The sequence below is a fragment of the Dipodomys spectabilis genome, unplaced genomic scaffold (genome assembly GCF_019054845.1).
Source record: "Dipodomys spectabilis isolate Male_0828 unplaced genomic scaffold, ASM1905484v1 ptg000046l, whole genome shotgun sequence".
Classification (NCBI taxonomy): Eukaryota; Metazoa; Chordata; class Mammalia; order Rodentia; family Heteromyidae; genus Dipodomys; species Dipodomys spectabilis.
The window spans coordinates 6,913,229-6,934,963 of record NW_024870723.1 but is presented as its reverse complement, the minus strand read 5'-3'; the positions used below and the strand labels follow the sequence as shown (position 1 = coordinate 6,934,963).

At 55.2% G+C, this 21,735-nt stretch overlaps 1 protein-coding gene across 11 annotated transcripts in view; it reads right to left on the bottom strand.

Annotated features, from left to right (window-relative positions):
- Positions 1-3,523: 3,523 nt before the first annotated feature.
- LOC122107048 (DAB2 interacting protein) overlaps positions 3,524-21,735 on the bottom strand; it is a 178,261-nt gene continuing 160,049 nt past the window's right edge. For 7 of the 11 annotated variants that reach the window (XM_042678623.1, XM_042678631.1, XM_042678620.1 and 4 more), the window contains 8 exons: positions 19,342-19,578; positions 17,626-17,827; positions 15,564-15,742; positions 12,902-13,790; positions 12,085-12,237; positions 10,506-10,699; positions 7,182-7,269; positions 3,524-6,493 (listed from right to left, as the gene is read on the bottom strand). In XM_042678623.1, the coding sequence (XP_042534557.1) occupies positions 6,326-6,493; positions 7,182-7,269; positions 10,506-10,699; positions 12,085-12,237; positions 12,902-13,790; positions 15,564-15,742; positions 17,626-17,827; positions 19,342-19,578 (2,110 nt within the window). In that variant the 3' untranslated portion in view covers positions 3,524-6,325. The remainder of the gene's footprint in view (positions 6,494-7,181; positions 7,270-10,505; positions 10,700-12,084; positions 12,238-12,901; positions 13,791-15,563; positions 15,743-17,625; positions 17,828-19,341; positions 19,579-21,735) is intronic. The other 4 variants (XM_042678625.1, XM_042678622.1, XM_042678621.1 and 1 more) reach the window with 3 other exon arrangements.

Sequence of the window (21,735 nt, the reverse complement as noted above, 5' to 3'; positions counted from 1 at the left end):
CATCATAATCCACCTCTGTTTCTACAGTTTTAAAACTGAACTGGAACTCTCCTTGGACATATAATTCAGTTATCAACTTTTACATTTATTATTTACATCTTTTTTGAATGCCATTTATTATTATTATTCTACAATTTTAATGGTTGTGCCGCATTTCATTATGTGGTTATGTTTTATTTATTCTTAAATGGCTCTGTCTCAGCACAAGAAATAAAAACTTGGTTGTAAAATATTCAGGCAACTCCTAAGAACGTAAAGAGAAAGTGAAAGCTGGCCTCCCCCATCCTGTGAGCCCTCCCCCCTCAAGGGGAAATTGCCATTCACAGTAGGATGTGTTTGATTCGATGTCTGTTCTGTGTAATTTATTGCGTGCCATGGAATTTATTCATTCTTCTTCAAAGGAATGGGGGCACCCTGACTGACTGCTGGCTTTTGCTCATAATGTATCAAGAACATCATTCTAAATCTGTACATCCCTTTTAAAGCACAAGGATACAGAAGTCACATTTAGCACTTGGCTTGAGCAACTGGGGGCGGGGAATGGTAGAACTGTTTGAGGGGGGGGAGTTTTTGGAATTGCAAATGAGAAGAAAGACAAGTTTGGGGGATCGGAAATGTTAAGTCTGTTTCAGACACTCAGTTTGATGCCTGGGAAATACACAGGTGGCAAAGGCCAGTGGCCACTTGGCTCTGAATGTGGAACGCGGGAGCAATGGCGCTGGGTATAGAACAAAGGCATCAACCAGGTGCCAGTGGTGCCTGTAATCCTAGCTACTCTAGAGGTTGACACCTGAAGATCACGGTTCAAAGCCAGTCCAGGCTAGAAAGTCGAGATCCTTATCTCCAATTATCCAGCTGAAAGTGGAGCTGTGATTCAAGAGGTAGAGTGCCAGCATTGAGCAAAACAGCTAAGCAATAGTACGCAGACCCTAAGTTCAAGGCCCAAGACTGGAACAAAGAAAGAGGAAAGAAGGAAGGAAGGAAGGGAGGGAGGGAAGGAGGGAAGGAGGGAGGGAGGGAGGGAGGGAGGGAGGGAGGGAGGGAGGGAGGGAGAGGAAGCAGGCAGACAGGCACAGGCCTGGACTGGATGGTCTGACAGGATGGTGCTGCTGTCATGAGGGCATCTGTTCACCTGCTCACCTGTCTCTGCTCCTCCCTGCGTCCAGCACTGGGGTGCAGGCATCAGCAGTGTGTCTGAGAAAGTCACTCCTTTCCTGCCCTCTCCAAGGCTTTGGGCTTTATGATGGTGGAGAACTATCACAATATAGGCAGAAAAATTACCCATGACCAAGGCAAAAGGTCAGTAGCTTCTCACCCCAGCACCTTTCTTGAATAGTGTTTAGAGGACTGTCCAGATGCAGTCATGTGACCTGCCATTGGTAGTTACACGCCACACCCTGGAAAAGATGCCCAGCCATGACTGATGGCTTCTCCTGCCCTGCAGGGCTTTAACTGCTGTTGACTGGCCAGAGATGAGCACCTGAGTGTGCTCAGTGGACCTTTGAAATTTCTTACCAGGATGGCTGTGTGTGTGTGTGCAAGCATGCACACACACGTGCATACTGGAACTTGAACTCCAGGTCTCACCATCTTGCCTGGCCTTTTCTCTCTTGGCACACGCCTGTACAAGGCCCCGAGTTCCAATCGCAGTACCTCAAAAAACTTCCACTTTTCTTTCTTGAAGCCATTGACTGGGATAAATCATTTCACACAGCAGTATTTCTTGTCAGTCCTGGAGCTTGAACTCAGGGCCTGGGTGCTGTCCCTGAGCTCTTTCCCTCAAGGTTAGTGCTCTTCCACTTCAAGCCACAACACCACTTTAGTTTTCTGGAGGTTAATTGGAGATGAGTCTCCTGGACTTTGCTGCCTGGGTTGGCTTTGAATGGGGATCCTCAGAGCTCAGCCTCATGAGTTGCTACAATTACCATGAGCCACCAGCGCCTGGCCACACAGTAATATTACTTTAGCCATCAAAGGTCTTTTCTTGAGAGGAAAGGGAGCACCACCGAGGGCAGGGACTTGCTTACCCCTCTCCAGCCTGCTTCCGCCCAGTGCCACCCGGAGCCCCCTGCCCCATCCAGTGTGCCCTCATCGAGAGCACACTGGATTATTCCCACACACTATCCAGCCCCCTGCTGGGAGACGAGGAAGCGTAGTCTCCAGGTTGTGCAGAGCGGAGGAGGGGGTGTGCCCTGGCACTGCCTTACTAAGTACATGAGGGAGGGAGGGGTCTCTCCCACCCGCATCCAGTCACCCCAGTTGCTGTTTCTTAATTTCTTCTACATCCCCTCATCGATTCCCAGCCGGCAATGTTCCCAATGCTCTCACCTCCTCCCACATTAATTCTGTCCTTATTCACGATGACCCTTTTATTCCTTTCCTGTCAGTACAGTGTCTCTGAGAGAGGAAAGGAGATAATGCATGTGATCAATATTCCCTGCTCAATTCAAAGACTAATTTCTTTTAAAAATCTAATTTTAGCACCAGCAGTGATGGTACAGGCCTGTCAAACCAGCACTTGGGAGATTGAGGGAAGAAGGTCCTGAGTTCCAGGAATTACATAGTGAGATACTGTCTTAACGAACAAACAAAACCCAGGCCAGGAGTTGGTGTCTCACTCCTGTAATCCTAGCTACATGTAGGAGGCTGAGATTTAGTGGATAAAGGTATTCAGCCAACCCAGATAGCAAAGCCTATGAGATTGTATTTCTAATCAGCAAGAAGCTGGACTAGAAGCATAGCTCAAGTGGTAGAGTGCCAGCCATGAGCAAGAGAGGCATGAGATCATGAAGCCGACACACACACACACACACACACACACACACACACACACACACACACACACACACACACACACGGACGGACGGACGGGCCTGGAGAAGCAGCTACACTTGCATAATGCTTTTCAAGGCTGGAGGTGACAGCAGCCCACAGTGGATTCCAGGCTGGCTGTCATGGAGAGGGAGAGAGGGTCCTCACTGGAGAGCCCGGGGTGGCACAAGTAGCGGTAGTCTGGCCAGCCACAGTCCAGCCTGTGGTTGTGCTCCCTTGCGTCCTTGGTTGGAGGGGGAAAGGCTGAGATGCGGGCAGGGCCGGGCTGCCATCCCTTCCCGCACACACCCATGGACAGCACCAGTGGTCTCGGGGCTGGCTTCTTCCAGCTAGGCCCCTGGGTTCCATCTGCAGGGAGTTTCAACTCTTCCAGGTGTTGAAAGCTTGAGAACACTGTGGAGCTGAGACATGACTGGTGATGCTAGGCCCCCCCCCCAGGACCAGACCCCTTCACCCAGAGCCTGGCACAAGCTGGCATCTGCCACAGTCATGTGTGCAGGGGCCATTTTATCTCACTTGGTGGGCCAAGACCTCATGTCTAAGCTCCTGGGAGCCAGGGGTGGCAGCTCAGAGACCACACTGCCCGTGAATCTACCAGAGGGAGCCAAGTGTGGGGCTCCACAGGAACCAGGACTGAGAGTCACCCCTATAAAATTACCATGGCACAGCTGAATGGAGAGGCAAACCAGGCTTAAAATAGCTAAATAAATCTTTAATATTTCTAATTGCAAATGTACAGAAATTGCACAGCCACACAGTCTTAGAACACCAACACTTCTCTGTACATTATTACATGGTTAAAAGTCATGGCTGGAGTGAAGAGCTCCAGCCAAACTCCAACATTTGTATTTTTTTCCTTTTCACATACTTACAAAAAGAGGGGGCTGGGACGCGGTGGGGTTGGGGGCAGCCTGTGGCCGAGTGTGTAGAAAAGAGGGGCTGGTTCCCTGGGCAGTCTGGCTCCCTGACGGATGGGTGTGAGGGAGTAGCGCCTCCCCCCGCCCAGAGGTGCTGGGGGGCCCTGACCCTGGCCCCACTCCCTCCTGGGCAGTCAGGGAGTCTTCATTCGTGGGAAGTTTGGCAGTTTCTTCACCCTGAACACAGGAGCTGAGCAAATAAAGGTCAAGGTTCTGTGCTGGGGGTGGAGATTGGGGTCTTTTGGCCAGCAGACCTGAGGCTCAGTGGCCTGGAGGCCCATCCTGGATCAGAGACTGCCCTTCCCTGGGGGACCTCTGGCACCCCCAGGCCTGGGTGAAACCCAGGACATGGGTTTTCTGTGGCCTTGGGCAGGAGACCCCTTTACCAGCCCCACCAGGCCGTGGTCCCCAGCAGGTCCACCCAGGTGGCACGGGGCAAAGCCAGCCAATCGATGGTGGGTGGGCGGACAGCCAGACCCCAGGGCTCTTCGCCTTGCCCAGCGCTGTCCACCAGGTGCCAAGGTACAAGAGGAGCGGTGGTCCCGGCCAGCCCCCACAGCACCAGGACTAGAGGACTATGTACAACCCGTGGGTGAAATAGTTACATTACAGTCAAACACCAAGCACATTTACAAAAATTGTCAGACTTGCAATAAGATAAAAATCTGTGAGGAGTCTGTACACTTTTACAGTTTTTGCACTAGGTAAATAAGGCTCTCGGCCTGAGAGCCCTCGACCCCTGCAAGGGCAGCCACGGCGCCCATGGCGGCTGGCCCTAGCGCCCTCCTGTCCAGCCCTGGGGACCCCCATATTGCTAGGAGGTGCTGAGTCCGAGGCCACGTTAGGAGGCACGGGTGAGGGCCTGGTGGGGGGGGGGGAGCAGGGCCCGTGGACGGAGGAAGAGGACAGCACTGGGACCTGGCTCTGCCCGAGGCCACCCTGGCTGACATACGAGCCAAGGGTCTGGGCAGGAGGGGCAGGACAGAGGGTGCAGCACGACCTCAGCCCCCATCTCCTTCCTTCCTGAGGTCTCTGACTTGAGGCCCGGCACGTCTCTAGCTAATGGCGCTGGAGTGCCATCTAAAAGCCCTGCCTGGAGCAGACAGATACCTGTCCACAGGCCTGAATGCCGTGCTGTGTGGCTCTGGCTAGACTTCCACCCTTCCTGGTGGGGACTCTGGCACACTGCTGCCCCGCAGACAGCTTGCCCGGCCCTGGCTCTGCTGCCTGGGCAGAGGTCCACACTCCTGCCTAAGGGTCAGAGCTTGGACTCGACAGGGCGTGGGAACAAATGGGCAGAGGCAGAGTGGAGCTCCTGCCCGTGTCTGTCCCGCACAGTGGGGAGAGGCAGATATGCCACAGAACAGCCTAGAGCTGAGGAAAACCAGCCCCAGCAGTGGGGTGTGCCCTCCCCTGGCTGCAGTGCCAGAGTCCGTGGATGGGGCTGGGAAGGGTGAGGAAGAGGCGGCCGCACACACGGGGCCTGGTGCAGGCGGCTGCTGTCTTGGTGAGGGAGCAAGTCTAACATCCTCCGGGGCCGCTATTTCCCATGCAGTGCGCACGCTCAATTTAAAAGGCCCCTGTGTTCCAGCAAGCGAGCAAGCGGGCTTTTGTTTCTAATGCATACTGTGAAAGGAAAAAGAATCACAGTTATCCACCTTCTCAGGGCCTGCAGGCCTCAGACTTTTTCTTTTCAGCCATCAGAGGAAAGATCACCTTTTCTGGGAGAGCACCAACTGGCTACATTGCAGGGGGCCACTGTACCCCAGGTGCCCCAGGCCTCTGGAGAAGGCGGCTACAGTGCACTGTGCCCTGCGGCCAGCTCTGCCCACCTCTCTGGCTTCTGGGAGCCCCAGAGCATCAGCCCAGCCCCACACAGTAGGTATGGCGGGCTCTGTAGACGCCCCACTAGTATGAGGGCCCAGAAGAAAAAGCCAGGATTCTCACTGATCTATTTGGCGATGCGTCTAAGGAAGGGAGGAGGTAGGGGAAGTGACTATGGGATGGGTGGGGGCAGGGCGAACCCTGGGTTCCTCACGGCAACCCGTGGGCTGCATGCTGTGCCACTTGCTCAGGGGGGCCACAGGATCCCTCCTCTGTCCAGCCACCATCTCCCTGTCTGCACCCACCCGTGAGGTCCCAGCCCCCCAGGGCAGAGGTCTGACGGCCAGGCCGCGGGAAGCTGCAAGGGGGTGGTCCCTAGCCCTTAACTTGGCCCTTCTCCAGGCAGTTCCCTACCTGAGGAGGGTGTGGGGTACATGCACTTGGCTAGTCATGGAGGAAAAGGTGACATACACCGAATTCGACAAGCAACGGACATGTGTTTGGCAGGCCCCTGCCCCTGCCCCCTCCCCAGCGTGCAGTCTCTCGTGCCCGCGCCCAGACCCACTTCCTCGTCACGCTGCGTCAGTCTCTGGCTCCCTCCGTGCCGCCTCCTGGACAGTGGGCGAGGGGAGGGGGCGCCTCAGCCTCCGCCAACCACGAGGGGCTGTGACTGTGGGTGCTCCTGGCCGAGACCCTGCCCTGGGCCACCACAGTCCCCTCTCCTCGGGGAGGGTCCTCCCTCCTCGGGCTGGTTAACAATTGCTGCTGTTTCTGAACTCGCCGTTCTCGGTAATCTGCAATTTGGTGGGATTGGTGGGGGAGACGCCGTTACGGGCTTGCATGCTGTACCTCTCTTTCAGCTGCGTCAGGGCGCTCATGAGACGGGCGTTGGCAGCGTCCAGGGAGGCGATGCGCTTCTCCTGTGGGCAAGAAGGGCGTTAGTGGGGCGCAGAATGGTCTCTGGGCTGCAGGACAGATCATGCTGGGCGAGGGGCCGCTATGAAAGCGCTGCAGAGCAGGAAGACCAGGGGCATGCGCGAAAACTGTGTGGGAAAGGCCCAAGACTTGGGCAGCTGGCACCACGGGAGGAGGCTCTGTGCCGTCTCATCTCAGACAGAGCAGCTCTCATAGCTGCTGCTGGCGGCTGCCTTAGAGCGCGAGGGCGCGCATCCCTGGACCCATGTACACACGGGACACTGCTAATTCCTGAGCCTGCGTGAAGGGACGGGGCTGAGTCCCCTGCTCCTGCACCTCTCCAAGTCTGGAAGCCACAGCTCTGAACATCAGCCCCAATGCTCCCTCTGCCCAACGGGTTTGTCCATCTGCAGCTCCGCCTATTTCCCTCCCCTCACGGTAGCTTCCACGCCCCACCCAGCATCCATGTGACAAATATCCACCAAGCGCCCCACAGCAGGGCGGCCGCCCTTCCCTCACAGCCCGCCCTGGTCAGATGTGGCCTGTGGAGACCACGAGACTGACATCCCAGAGCAGAGCTCCTCGTCTCCTGTCCCTCAGCTTCTGCCCCGTGAGGTATGACTGAGAAGCCAGAGTCATCCCCGCCTCAGCTCGGGTTCTTCACACAGCGGGCCAAAGCCCCAGAGCCCCCACCTGGGCATCAATGATCTTCTGTTTGGAATCGACAGCTGCTTGCATCTCAGCATGGTCCTTCTTCAGCTCCTCCTCCACGGACATTAACCTGCAAGCGGAGACATGGACAGTCAGAACATCCCTGGACAGTGAGCTGAGGAGGGGGAGAGGCCTTTAGGAAAGCCCATCACGTGGGCAGAGGGGCACACGCGGACAGCCCCTCCTTGGGCCTTCCTCCCACACATCGGTGAGGCTGTCCCCCAGCAACTGACCAGTCTGGGCCTGGCCCATGATTCCCTCCCTTCTCTGCCCAGCACTTCCCAGAAGCCCCTGGGGCTGTGCCTTTCCTCCATTCCTCCAGGAATGAAGGTGGGATCTTCACAGACCCCAGCACAGGGCAGAAGCTGAACACGCTCCATGTTCACCAAGGCAGTAGCCCTGTGCCAGCTCTAGGGGAGGAAAATCCAGCCCTTTTCCTCCTGGAACTCAAGGCAGCAGGGCCGCCGTGGGCAGGTGAGCTGAGCGACTGCACTGCAGGGCTGCAGGGCTAGGGGAGTACAGGTCCAGAGAGGAGCATGAGGAGGCCATGTCCTCAGGTCAGCCCCCGAGGGACAGACACACAGACAGGGACACTGATGTGGCACTACTTGCTCTTTCCATGGAGCTCTCTGGTCTCATCTTCCTCTCTGAGGTGCCTTCAGTACCAGGCCCTCCTGCCCTGGCCCCCAGGCATACAGTCACAGGGCTCCCTGTCTCCCAGGCCACTGCTCTGGAGATGTCTAGTTCCACCTGCCCCAGGCACCAGGGCTCCATGGGCTCTGGAGTCAGCCTCCATCTGCCTGCTGGACACACGCCTTTCTCCATGCACAGTGCTGAGTAGGCCCTGGAGCAGAGCGCTGACTAGAAGGAGTAAGGGAGCACTCCAAGGTGAGCTCCTTGCTTCCAGAAAAATGACACACTGAGGAAAGCCTGTCAAGGGTGGGCAAGGCTTACACAGTGCCAAGTAAGGGAAACTACATTAAAAAGGAGGCTGGATATACACTCTTGCCTTAAAAACAAAGCTGAAGGCTGGATCGTGTGTAAAACAAAGGTCATGAGACACAGAACAGGCCCTGTGGGAACAGAAATCAACACACCAGCCCAGGGCCCAACTCGTGGCCTTCAAGTAGAGGGAGTGGAGAAAGTGGAGGGTGCGGGCACCTTCCCTGAGCTGAGGAGACACGGGGGATTCTGGAAGGTCAAAGTGTAGGCTGTACAGGGCACAGTGGCAGGCAGAGATAAACTCCACTCATGTCCCTCGAGTCTGTGCATGAATCCTGAATACCGATCCGCACGCATGGAGCAAATCAGCAGGCAGGCCAGGAGGCACTGAAAAGGACCCAGAATAATCCCAGGAGCCATCTGCACTTCCAGCAGCTAGACTGGAAAGATGTACTCACACGGAGCCCCAAGGACCCCAGAAAACCACCTGGTCGGCATGGCTAGATGTGGCCTTATGGCCCTGCAGCCTCATCCTAGAGAACCCAAAGTGAACCTCGAAGGACTGAGCTGACTCCAAGCAGCCTCAGCGAGTCCTGAGCACATCCCCGAGGCATTTCAACAACATGAGGAATCTGGACACCTAACTCTAAGAGTCAGTGTTGGCTAGCCAGCCAGAAGTACCAAGTGTGCTGAGAAGAAGGATAATAAAACCTAAACCTGCGAGAATAATGAACAAGAACTCTGTTATGGTTTGCTTAGAATGTCCCCGGCAGCCTTAGGTGTTGAACTTGGTCCCCAGCTGAAGCCACTATTCCAGGAGACAAAACCAAGAAGGAGGGGGTCGGTCGCTGGGACAAGTCCTTGGGAGTAAACTGTCCCTGGCTCCTTTCCGTGGTTCTCTCTCCTTCCTGTCAAAACAAGAGTTCCAATCTCCCCTGACACGTGCTCCCACAGCCATGGCTGCCCAAGCCCATGGCCAAGAAACATGGACCGAAAAGTCTGGGACTTTCTTTCCTTGTTTCACTCAGGTAACTTGCTCAGACCAGAAGAGTAAGTAATACAGACCAAAAAGTTACAGATAGAATAGTAGGTACATTCAAGCAACTATTACTAAAATGAAATTCTAGAGGAAAGAAGGAAGGGGAGGGAAGTTAGTATAATTAGTTGGGGTGGCTACAGTTACAATAGACAGGGCATATTTCAAAGCAAAAAACATTATCAGGTAATAATGACTTTATAAAGAGGTCAATTCTACTCACACAATATATAATAACCCTCAACACAGACACACTTAAGAAGAGATGTCAAGCTACTCAGGAGGCTGAGCATCTGAGAATCATGGTCCAAAGCCAACCCATGCAGATAAATCCATGAGACTCTTCTATACAGAAGACCTGACTGTCCACCAGACTGACCAGATCCTATTAGGGGAGAAAAGTGCCAGGATTGGTTAGCAGACACGAGGCCTGTCTCTGAATGCAGAAGAGCAGGGGCCTCAGAGGACACGTGGGGAAGATGAGGTGGTCAGGCTGAAAATGTTTCCATCCCTAGACTCACACATGCTTGCTACTCACCTCTGCTCTGCTTCTAGTCATCATTTATAATGAATAAAATGGAAGGTAAATGACAAACCAGTGGAGGACAAGGCATGAGCCGGGGAGGATTCCCTGGGCTCTGCACATCTGCTCCGTCTGTCCAGAGCCAGATGACACAAAACAAACAAGCCCACCCCTTTCTCCAGCTACGCCTGCTGTTCCTGCTGTAAGGGGCTGGTGGAGACACTGCACCTAGACGGCACGTCCTATGGCAAACACTAAGGGACGTATGCCCACCCAACCCATGGGTCGACACGGGACCCGACGGTCTTTAGCCACATCAAAACAATCAAAACCACCTAACTCCAAAACCCTCTCCAGATAACCAAGGCACCTTGAAACTCAACAGATCTCCAACGAGCACTGTCACCCTCGCTCCCTGCTCAAACAGCTCCTCATGGGCAGCAGGTGCCCTGACAGCCAGACGCTCTTCCAAGAAATCTGAGGTTATCCTGTCTCCCCTCCCTCTCACTTCCCACCTGAGCAGAACTGACCGCCCCCCTCCCCGCCCCAATGAATGGGGGCCTCAGTGGCACCTCAAATTCAGCTTCCAAACTCCCCTGAGAGCTCTGCCTTCTGCTCGGCCTCTGGAGGCTGGTCCTCTGGAGGCTGGCCCTCTGGAGGCTGGTCTTGGCTGGTCCAGCCTCCCTCTGATTCTGTGCTTCAACTTCTCTTGTCTCTGCAGACCAGCAACTCCCCTGGGAGAGGCCAAGGCTTGTCACAGGCCCACGGCCTCGCCTCCTGAGGGCAATGGACCAGCTGCCCTCACCTGCTGATGATGCCCTTCATCTGGATGTCCTTGTCCTCCTGCTGCCGCCGAAGCCGCTCCTCGCCCTCCTCCAACCGTGCCTGGTACTCTAGCACCAGCTTCTGAGTTGTCTCTTCCTGGCATTTGAACAGGGTCTCATACTCCTCTAGCTTCTTGGTGGAGATCCGCAGCTTGTCCTGTAGTACTGCCAGGTCCTGCCAGTAGGGCAGCGTGCCACGAGCACAGCACCCGGGACAAGAGAATATAACTTGGTCAGCCTGGGTAGGGGTGAGGCAGGGAGGGACCCCGGCAGGGAATGGCCCATGGCTGTGATGAGACTCAAGCTTGCACAGCACCTAGGGATCTCTTGCAGCCTGACCTGGACAGTTGTGAAGAGTTAATTTGAACTCAAGGCTGTACTCTTGCAAGGCAGGCACTCTACCACCTGAGTCACATCCCCAGCCCACCTCAAGCTTTCCTTAATAAACAAAGGTCTAAAAACCCTAGGATATATAAAGGACACTGGGGCTCTGAGGGAGGAAAACTAAGGCCCAGACAGGTAACCAAGTCCCGTGGACAGTGGCTGACAAGCAGGCGAGGTGTGAGTCTCCCAGCCTGACCCTAACGTTATGGAAGCAGGTGTGTGGAACATAGGAGAGGACAGGAAGGAGACAAAGGCAGGGTGCTTCTGGCTCTCAGATTCTTCTAAGCCTCTTGGGAGGAGAAGGGAGGTTGAGGGGACAAGAGGAGGCAGTGGCCTCCTCACAGGAGGGGTGGGGGCAGCCCTGGAAGTCAGAGGGGCCAGACTCAAGGATGCAGGACTAATGGAAGCAGAGAGTCATCTCCCGCCTTCCCCCCAACCCCTGGGCTCTTGGAGCATTGTGTCAAGTTCTGTGAAAGCAAGCAGAAGCAGTGGACTGAGGGCATGGAGAGGGCAGCAAATGCAGCATGGTGATGGACCTCTCCTAAGGTGATGGAGTGGGGAACACAGCCACCCTGACCCCAGATTCTCTCAGGAGGAGAGATCAGGATTTCTGGGGCACGAGACTGAGAGGAGGCTGCTTTCCTGGGGGCCTGGTCCCAATTCACCCACCTACTTGACCTCTGACCATCCCGGGAAGGAGTAGCCACAGATCCAGGGCAACTGTCCCAACAACTGGGCAACCTGCGAGTGGGCAGGGATGAAGCCCCCCACGGCCCCACCAATGCTAGAGGTGAGGAAGGAGGAGAACTGGATTTTTCACAATCATCGCATCCCCCTAGTCCTCGTAACTGGGAAGGGCCAGGCCTCGGTGAGGCATAGAGCTCAGGTGGCTGGCACTCACGGGCTTTCCCACCATCTCAGGGAGCCCCGTCTGCTTCCTTGTGCATGAGACTCCCTACAAGGGTATGAAGGTGCCGCTCTGGCACTGCCCTGGTCCCAGGTGTCCACTGTGCAGGCTGTCTAGAGACCTCAGGTCTATGCTAGGCCCCGCTGGCTGCTTTCCTTCAAGTTTCTCGAGGGGACTGCATGGCAGAGCAGGCAGAGCCACCTCACCGAGGGCTCTCAGGAGAGACTCCTGCAGCCCGCCCTGCCCGCCCAGCCCGGGTCCGGCGTTACCTTTTCTGCTTGGCTGAGCTCCTCCTTACTCCTGAGCCTATCCCTGTGGGGGGGATCTGGGCCCAGGCCCTCGTCTTCTAACAACTGCGCGTTCATGGTCAAGAGCCAAGCAGCCGTGCGGTCCAGGGCATTGGGGCTCACGGGTGAAGGGCCCTACAATGAAACACAGCTGTGAAGGGCTGCGGGGAGGCGCAGGGAGTGGGTGGGGCAGGGACCGACACTGAGTGAGCTACTGGACAAGTGCTTCAGAGGCCGGAAGTGGTCTCCAGTGCATGAGTGCCTCAGCAAGGGCTGTCTGTCTTCTAGCCGGCAGCCTGAGCCAGACCCCAGCACCACACAGCTGCCATAGGGGTGCCTACACCAGGCTTGGTCAGCACCGGGCTGGGTGTGCCACCTGCAGCCCGTCTATCCGTGTCCTGCCAAAGCCCTTGGGTGATGGAGACTGTCCAAGCTCCTGGCAGCTGTGGCCAGGGGCCAGCTCGGCCTATGGGAATGCTCTGGGGAGGAAGGAAGTGTGAGAGCCCGAGCAAGGCAGGGAGACCTGGGCTTAGGGCCAGGGCTTTCACGGGCATGGGCCTGGAGATGAACAGGTCCCTCTTTCTTGTTCCCAGACCCCAGCCTGACCTTGTGAGAACTGGTACAGAAACCTGGAGCTCCTTAAGGCTGTGGCAGCCCCGGTTCCCAGGCTGGTGGATGGGCAAGCCATGGCACCGCTCTGCATGGGATGGTAGCTGGGTGCAGTGAGGTGGAATGACTGAGGAGCATGCTGTGGGTGCCATGTGGGACGGCTGAGAGCCCCCCGCCCCCCAGTGCTGACCTGCTTGTGCATGGCGCGTGGCTTCAGCTCTGGGCTGTCTCCTTTGGAAGAGGAGGACTGCTGCCGCAGCCGAGCACCAGGGCCAGCCCAGTCAGGCGAGGCGGACGCCAGGGTTCCACTCGAGGGCCGTGGGTACTGCAGGGTGCTTAAGAGGTTGGGGGGTGTCCGGCCTCGGGGGGCAGGAGGTGGTGGTGGTGGAGGGGGTGGTGGCTGGTCGATCCTTCGCTGGGGACCGGCACTATTCTGTCTTGGCACCGCAGGCTGCCCACCCTTCTCAGTTAGTGACATCTGCCGCCGGGCCAGCTCGCCAGGCCGCCGGGCCAGCTCCTCTGTGGCAGCGCTGAAACTTCCCAACTTGGCTGCGGCAGCTAGCTCTTCACTGTTGCTGTGGGAGCTCAGCGAGCTGTGGCCCTCAGAGCCCGAGTCACCAAGGCCGCGAGGGGACAGTGGCAGGCCGGCTGCCATCTGGTACACAGGGTTCTGGAAGGAGAGTGGTGCCAACAGCTGGGGCCGGCCTGGCGCACCCTCAGAGGTGCCTGGTGTTGTGGGTGTCTGGCCCGCCCTCCGCACTGTGGCTAGCCCTGCCAGGCTCACGGGGGCTGCCCGGGCTGGCCACCCGGCCACCAACTGAGTTGCACAAGCCTGCCCGTCAGCAGGAAGGACATCAGGGCCCGCTGGGGAGCCCGCCTCCCCATCCAGCGTGCGGGCATCTTGGAGATCCACCATAGACAGGCTCTTGCCACCATTGGCCATCTGGAGGTCGGGCTCGTTGGCTTCTGAGTAGCTTGAGCTACGGGCAGGTGAGGGCTGGACCCCGGAGGACCTTGTGACAAAAAACAAGTCCTTGTTTTCGGGGGTTGGAGATGGTAACCGGGTGAAATCTATCAGACTGCAGGGAGACAAGCACACACAGGGAAAGAAGGGGAAGAGAAGAACTGTAAGTACAGCCACATGGGTCCAAAACAACAGCACTGCCAACCTGCCGGGGTCCTGAAGCCAAGCCAGGGCTTTGGAGGGGGATAGTTGGGTGGCAGAGGGATGAGTCCCAGGACTGGTGGCAAGAGCTCCCCACACAGAACCTCTGCTCTAGGGACCAGCCCTGCTAGCTGCCCTAAAGGCCCTTTCCCTGCTGCGCTGCATCCTGGGACATCAGGCAATGGTACCTGGTGTGCTCTGGGAAACCCCAAGTCAACCCAGGCCCTCGGCTCCATGGCTCTCTCTCTCTGCCACTCCTGGGCCCTGCATTTCATAGTGGTTTCCAAGTCCCAGTGTCTCCTTCTGCCTTTCCTCTCTTGTTCCTCATCAGCTTGGTGAAACCTCCCTCTACCCAGCCTCCTACTGCCACTCTGTGAGTGGCAAGCGGAGGCTGGCATTTCTGATAAAAACAGAATCAGAGTGCAGGAGCGAGGCGGGGAGGGGGTCTGAACCTGTGCTGTAGGCTCTGCCCCACCTTGGCTGGCCACACCCTTGGCTTCCTTCTTATTCAACACCTGGCTGAAACCTTTCTCTGGACCTCCCTGGAGGCCAGTACTGCTGTGGTGGACCCAGGTTGGCCATGGGGGAAGAATGTGGGGTGGCAAGGCTTTGAGTGGATAAGCAGCAGCAAAGACCTCAGCATCTTGACACAGGCTCATGATGGGGGGCTGATCAACAGGACCTCCAAGGGAACAGACAACTAAGCCCCAAGACAGGCAGCTAGCCACTTGGGGTCACCGCGCTTAATGAACAAGGGCAAGAGACAGAGTGGGAATTAAACCATGACCAGCTGGAGGCCTGGGGTGCCATGCTGTAACACACAGATTAGATCTCAGCACACATGGGCCTGGCTGCCTCACAGCCCCTCAGGTGACCCCACCTGAACTCTTGCTGGTGATTGCTCTGCGCCCCCTTAGCAAGTTAAGTGAACAGACCCCCAAGCCAATGCTCAGAGGAGCTGGGGACTGGCATGGCAGCCTCCTCCGGGTAGTCTCCCTCCCAGGCCTGGCTCAACACCCCTGCCTGCTTCAAGGCCTGCGCTGCTGCCACTTTGGAGCGAGCACACGCTGCTGCCCTGGTCTCACCCTCACAAGTGGGCCTAAGAGATGAGGGGCTGGGAAAAGCAACCGAGTGCACCAGAGAAGCTTGAACACTAGGCTTCTCAGGAAGGGCCCCTATTTTGATGCAAATACCAACGCACCTGTCCCAACTCCTCCAGGGTTGACAGGCTGTGACCTGTGCTGCAGGCTCAGTGACGCTGGGCTCAGGACCGCTGTGTTCTCTGAGCTCCCAGCCTTAATTTGACAGGTCACCCCTGACTATTGAAGGCCTGGAAAATACTGAGGGGTGTGTTGAAGTGCAGGAAATCTCAAAGTCTAGAGATATTTGGGACCAGTAATGGTTCCTGAGCACAGGTTGCCTTTCTCTAGGCCTTTGATCTAAAATGCCATGTCTACCAGTGGAAATATTACTTTTCCCAAAAGGCTCGGCCTCCTCCAGGAAAACTTCCCTGATTTTTCTCTAAACAGGCTTGTAACTTAGGCCTGCCAAACATACTGAGTCTCTTCAGGCTTGTTTCAGGCTTGTACTTGTGTGGGGGTCCTCTCCCCACATCTGAGACCACTGATGGTCTATAACTAGTCTGCACGCATGCTCCACTTCACTCAGCACACCTGGCAGCTCTTACCCAGAGAGATCATTTTCAATCACCATCTTCTGCAGCCCCGCTGAGATGCTGCTGCTGCCCGAGCCTGGCGTGGAGGCCAGGTCATTGGTCCCAGGGAGCTGCCCGCTGCCTGGGGTGCTCAGTGCTGTGTGGACATCCCTCAGAATCCGAGGCAAGGGGCCCAGTTTGGACACAATGCTCTACAGAGATATAGCAAAAGACAGATGTCATCTACTGGGGACACTCTGGGGAGCTATGAGTCCTGTACAGCTGCAGGACTTACTCAGTGGTTCAAAGCCCCCAGGGAATCCATCAAAAATGCTGATCCCCATCCCCACTGGTCAGTGGGTCTGGGAAGGAACAAGTCCAACAATTTCTAAGTCTTCCTTTGTGGACAGATATTCCTGGGACAGGAGACCCACTAATATGATAGCTCTCCCTGCCCTGATGCCCCGTTCAGAGAGGAAAGTCCATAGGGAAGCCACAATTCCCCATGTCTACATCTCCTCATCTAAGGATTTCTGTGGCAGCCCCTTCCTGCTCCCTAAACCACAAGGCGGGCAAGGTCATACTATTTTGACCCCTGAGCTCAAGGAAATGGTTCAGGCACAGAGGAGGCATCATAGGATGCTGGCCAGACAGAGGGCAGAACTTGAGTCCATCTGACCCTCGCTGCCACAGCTTAGACACAGTAGAGAGGGTTCTGGACAGAGGACTGAACTTACAGATGGCAACACTGCTTTGGTACAGTGGAAGTCCATGTGTTAGTGGGTGAAAGTGAAATATGAAAACCTGTACCATTAACACAGATGTGTGGAAGCAAACAGTTTCAGTCTGAATCCTTGTTACACCCTATCTGTCATGCCAATCACCTTCCACACTTCCTGTCCAGGTGTGAAATCTGTGGGACAGTGCCTAGCAGTGCAGGCTCAGGACCAGAGTGAAGGGCCTGGCCTTCCTTTCCACACCTGACTCCTGGGTCTCTCACAGCCAAAGGTAAGTAGATAACCACGCGCAAAATGACTTGGCTGCAAGGGCAACAGCAGCAGTTTCAGCAAAAAGCTGCGACTAACCCAAGTGCCCATCACTAGAGGATGGGTGAAATAAACCACATTCTCGTGACACGATGGTGAGCGGCTGCTAAGAAACCTCAGCAGCAGCACAGGGCGCAGTGATACGGGAAGACGCCTGGAAAGACGGCAAAAACACACATGGCAGTGCACGTGGAAAGTTCTCACTTGAAAACAAACTACGAAAGGGAACTTTTCGTGCCTGTGCCTGTGTGCACAAGTCTGCATGTTGGAATGCTTGGAGGGGTCACCTCTAGGGACAGAACCAATGGCAGCGGGATTTGTCTTTATGCAGGGGACCTCCAGAACCCTGGAAAGCAAGGTATTCAAGACATGGTTCTTGGCAGGTCTGGACTGTAACATCAACAGCCTGTGGTGGCTTAGGTGGGTGAGGGAGTCTGTGGAACACCAGGCTGGGGACAGCTCCGTGGAAGTCACTAAGGCAGCCAATGTTTAAGCAATCACCTTGTCAACTGATGGCTGAAGGCAATGATAGAAAGAGGTTTTTTTGTTTTGTTTTGTCTTGAATGTTGCTTTGTGGTTCTGAGGATCAAATGTGGAACCATGTGCACACTACGTAAGAGTGACACATCTCTAGCGTCATCTATCTTTCCATGCTAAGTGGCCTCAAAACCCAGAGCCAGGACAGCTTTGGTGAAGTTCTTAAGGCAAATCTCATTTTTCACATCACTTAGGAAGGTGAGCCTTCCTATATGGAACTCGGCCACCACGTGTGCAGGGCCTGAGGCACAGCCCCAGGCCCCAGGACTCCAAGCTGCTGTGACTGGTGCTGGATGGTGAACACTGCACTCATCATCCACAAAGAGAATGGAGCCCAGAGACCCCTGGTGTGTTCTACAGGAGCTGAGCTACGAGCCAGAGCTGCAGGCACCTGGGGGCTGACCCAGGCGACACAGGCAGACCCTCTGACCTCAAGGCTACCCTGGAAGGAAGAACACAAGAATCTCTGTAGTGACTGCTGGCCCCACCCTCTGAGCCACAGCCACAGGCACCTGCTCCAACTGGCTGACGGCCTCCCAGAGCAGTGAGTGCAGACTGGAGAGCTCACGGCCTAGGTCGATGTAACCCTCGAAGCCTGCTGTGTTGGAGATGGTCTCAGGATTGGAGATCTCCAGCAGAAAGCGCTGCATGTTGGTCCACTCATGCTCCAGGAACTGGTTCATGAATGACATGTACTCTTCCTTGCTACCAAACCTGGAAAGAGGCAGCAGCAGGAGTGAGCAAACCTTCCCTGAGCCATTACTGTCTCTAAGTTCTCATCCCCTTACTAGCTTCCACCACAGCATCCCAAGCCAATGGAATCTACTGTGACCCACAACACCATGGCCTCCCTTCCGCAAACCCAAGCCTAACAGCCCATTTAGGGACCTTTAATCCCACAACTCCCACAGGACTTTGTTATGGTCTCTTCCTCCAAGTGTCAGTGCCCGGCGCAGATGACTCTCAGGTCCATACTGGGCCCAGGTCTCCCTGCTCAGTTTTCTCACCTCCCCTGGGAGCAACTCCTACTCAGCCTGAAGTCATCACACGCAAATCATGCCTCCTCTCAAGCTCCCTCTCCTAAGTGAAGAGAACAACATCCATCTAGATGCCCGAGCCAGAAGCTTGGCAGTAGCCTAGTCTTCCCTCTTCTACATCTCCAACTGGCAAGGCCTGCTGACTTCATCACCTGACCACATCCTACACTGCTCTTCCTCTCCAGGCTTTTTGACATTTTTGCTAGACACATAGAGCTATGCTCTCCTCTTGGGTCTCTTGGCTGCCATTCACACTGCACTGCTGATTGGGTGATCTTTTCAGGATCTGAAGAGAGAAGGGCCAGCCTCCCACTTCTTTAAACCTCTCGGTGACTCCCCACGCCTTATGTGGCCTTCTGGTCCCTGCTGTGCCTTTGGCCTTATCTCTGGCTTCTCCTGGCCCTAGCACTTGATGCTCCAGACTTTTTTTTTTTAGCAGTACTACTGCCCTCCTCCATGGCACACCAGCCTCTAAGCCTGATATCCTTCCAGGCATCAGATGAATGGGCTCTTAGTTTTCTCTTCCTGCAACCTCAGGTCCTCCAGAGACTCTGATGTGTGCCTTGGTCACTGCCCTGCTACACTGTTTACTGTGTATCACCCTGTCAGTGAGCTAAGCTTTTGAGGGCCCAGAGCTGACCCGGTGTCAGGGCCCAGCACAGAGATAGTCCTGGTACAGGCCACAATTCACACTTTGTGAATGAACAAGAGGACCCAGCCTTGCAACTTATACCTACATACTTTAAGAATGCAGTGAAAACACTTAGAAGTGTTTTTTATAAGCAAAGCTATCTTGACAACATTAACCCAGGGCAGTCTGAACCCACACAGGGAATGGTTAAGGAAACACAGCATATTAGTCATTGGTTTCAAAATAGAGCTTAGGAATGTTAAGGGACAGGGGAGTCCTTCTGATAATGTTAATTCAAAAAGGCAAAAGGGGAAAAAACAATCTTGTCTTCTTGACTTTGGAACTAAAGGAAACATACCAAAATGGCAAGTACTTTACTAGGAGAATGGGGTGTGGAGGAGGTTCTATTTGGAAATAGAGGGCAGGGAGGAACTAATAAGAATGACAGGGATGAAAGCAGGGCTCTGGCCTCGCCCAACTCAGGGTCAAAGCACCCCAGGGGCCTATCCCTGTGCACTCCAGCTTGTAGTTCTCTGTCTGTCAGGGAATGTGACACTTACTTGGCAAAGTTGGCCAGGTTCTGAGTAACCTTGGCTATGAGGGTGAGGGTGCGGGCGGTGCGGTCATCGGGGTACTCCTGCAGCAGGTTGAAGAGCGAGGGGGACATGATGGCTGGGCAGAGGAAGCGCAGGAAGAGGGAGGCACTGATGAGCCGCTCGCTGATGTCTGGCCGGCCACGGCTGCTGCACTCCTGCCGCCACGAGGCAAACACCTCTTTCAGCTCCCTTGGGAAGACGCTGTGTAGAGACAGACGAGGATAGCCCTGGTGGTCAGCAGGGGCCCAAGACAGGGGGGTTCAGGGCAGAATCTGGTGTGAAGACTGAGCTCCTTGTATCCATGACTCAGCCTGTTAGCCATACATTGGTGAGGGCTGCCCACTGGGTGGGTAGTGCTGCTGGAGAGCTCAGACAGTACAGTGGGAGAGTGCCCAGCACAGGGCTGGCAGACAGAGTGCTCAGCCAGCAGGAGACTGAGGCTCAAATCAGAGCATGGAAATGAGTAGGCCAGGAGACAAGGCCTGGAGAGCTGGCTCAGCATCCTAATGGAACAACAGCCAAAGTAGTCCTGAACCTCCTTTCTACCTGCCCAGGGACAGCACATCTTCCTACCCAACAGCAGGCACTTGGGTCTGGGGAAGAAAGAGAAGAAAATGCAGGCACAGATCAACTGTCCCTGGGCTGCCATCACTGCCTGTACACTCACTTATTTTGCCTGAAATATCTCATGGGGGTTTGAGGTTTTCAGACTAACTGAGTGATCAAGAAGAGGGAAGTAACCTTATTCACAGACTAAAAACACAGCTCCTCGTGTTCTACACGAGGAAGAAGACACTAGGAGCCAGGGTTCAAGGCTCCACTGGCCATCCTGACCTGCTCCGTAGGCCTTACCCGGCCCACTTTGAAGTGGCTCTGTTGACTTACACCTTAGTATGCATACCCATCCTGGGCAAACCAGGTCCCAGTGCTCCCAGTTCATGCCTGGCTAATCCTTTAATCTGAGAGCAAGGTCTGCCCTGCCAGGCTCACAGAGCCAACTTCAGGCTGAGGTGACAAGGCCCTAAGAGGTCTTGATCTGTATAAACTCCACAGCCAGCCCAACAGGCTCTACCGAAGTGACTGTGGCTGGACCAATGGTACTGCCAAAAGAGGAAGGAAGGGAGGGAAGTGGCCCTCAGCCCTGGACCTCATGGCGCCCAGCACAAAACTGGGCAGGGACAGGCACTGAGTGGTGATTATCTACCAATGGTATAAGCGAAAAGCTTCTGATATATGCCAGAAAAAGGAAATGGAAAATTCTTGTCCACAGTGTTTTCCCTGTGTCCCACACCCATCCGCCTTGGAACGGGGGGCAGAGTTGGTGAAAGCCCAGCCTAGTGGGGGTGGGAAGGGAGAGCACTCACACAGAGTTCAAGGTTTTCTGACTGCTCCCCCAGGGCCTAAGAAAGTGGGAAGGTGTGCATATCTGGCTCAGCTCTGAGCTGCCCTAGGAGAGCACCTGTGTCACAACCCAAGGGACCTGGGCAGGTGGGCACACTCTCCCGCATCTGGACATTCCGTCTATCAAGACTGCCTCTGCTTGTCCCTTGAGAGCAATAAACACTTCCTGGGCTCTCCTGCATGCCCAGCCAAGAGCTGGCGGAGTTGAGAGCTGCCAGCCCCTAGGGCACTGCAGTATATGTAGAGGAAAGAAACTTTCAGATGTAGATGCCATCCCACTCAGACCCAATCCCACTCTAATGGAACACAACTCTAGATGGCTGCGCAAAGCACATTTGGAAAGATGAAGGGCCAGAGGAGCAGATGGCAGACTGAGGATAGGAACACATGGGGGTCAAGGAGGGTGAATGAAAGAAATAATCAAAGTCAGGACATATGGCTATGAAGATGCTTGAGCACCCGAGTGGAGCAGACACACCGGCTGAAGTCTGGCTAGTTCCCCCAGTGTGAAAATAAACCCAGTTGGGGCACCAACAAGGCCCTCTTAATCACAAAGCCCTTCTTCAAAGAGGGCAGATCAACTAGGCACCAAGTTGGCTGGGCATCACACACATACTTCGGGAGTTAATAAGCAGGTGCCTGGAGGCAAGCCTTACTGGAACTTCTCCAGGGAATGAGTCCTGCCCTGCTCATGGTCCATATGAGCATTCCACTCCTACAGGTCTTGCTCTGTTTAAAGGCACTCTTTTCTTCCTTGTTCTCATGGCTTAAAGGAGTCCTGTTTATGCATTCACACATGCTGGGACTGGGCTGGGAGTTCCATGAGTCCCAGGAACTAACAGTGAAGAATCTTGGGAGTAAGAGCCCTTGAGGGCCCCATCAGTCCCGCTCAGTGCTGCACCAGCCTCCTTCCACATGCACACAGCACTCACCAGTCACATGCAGACACACTGCCAT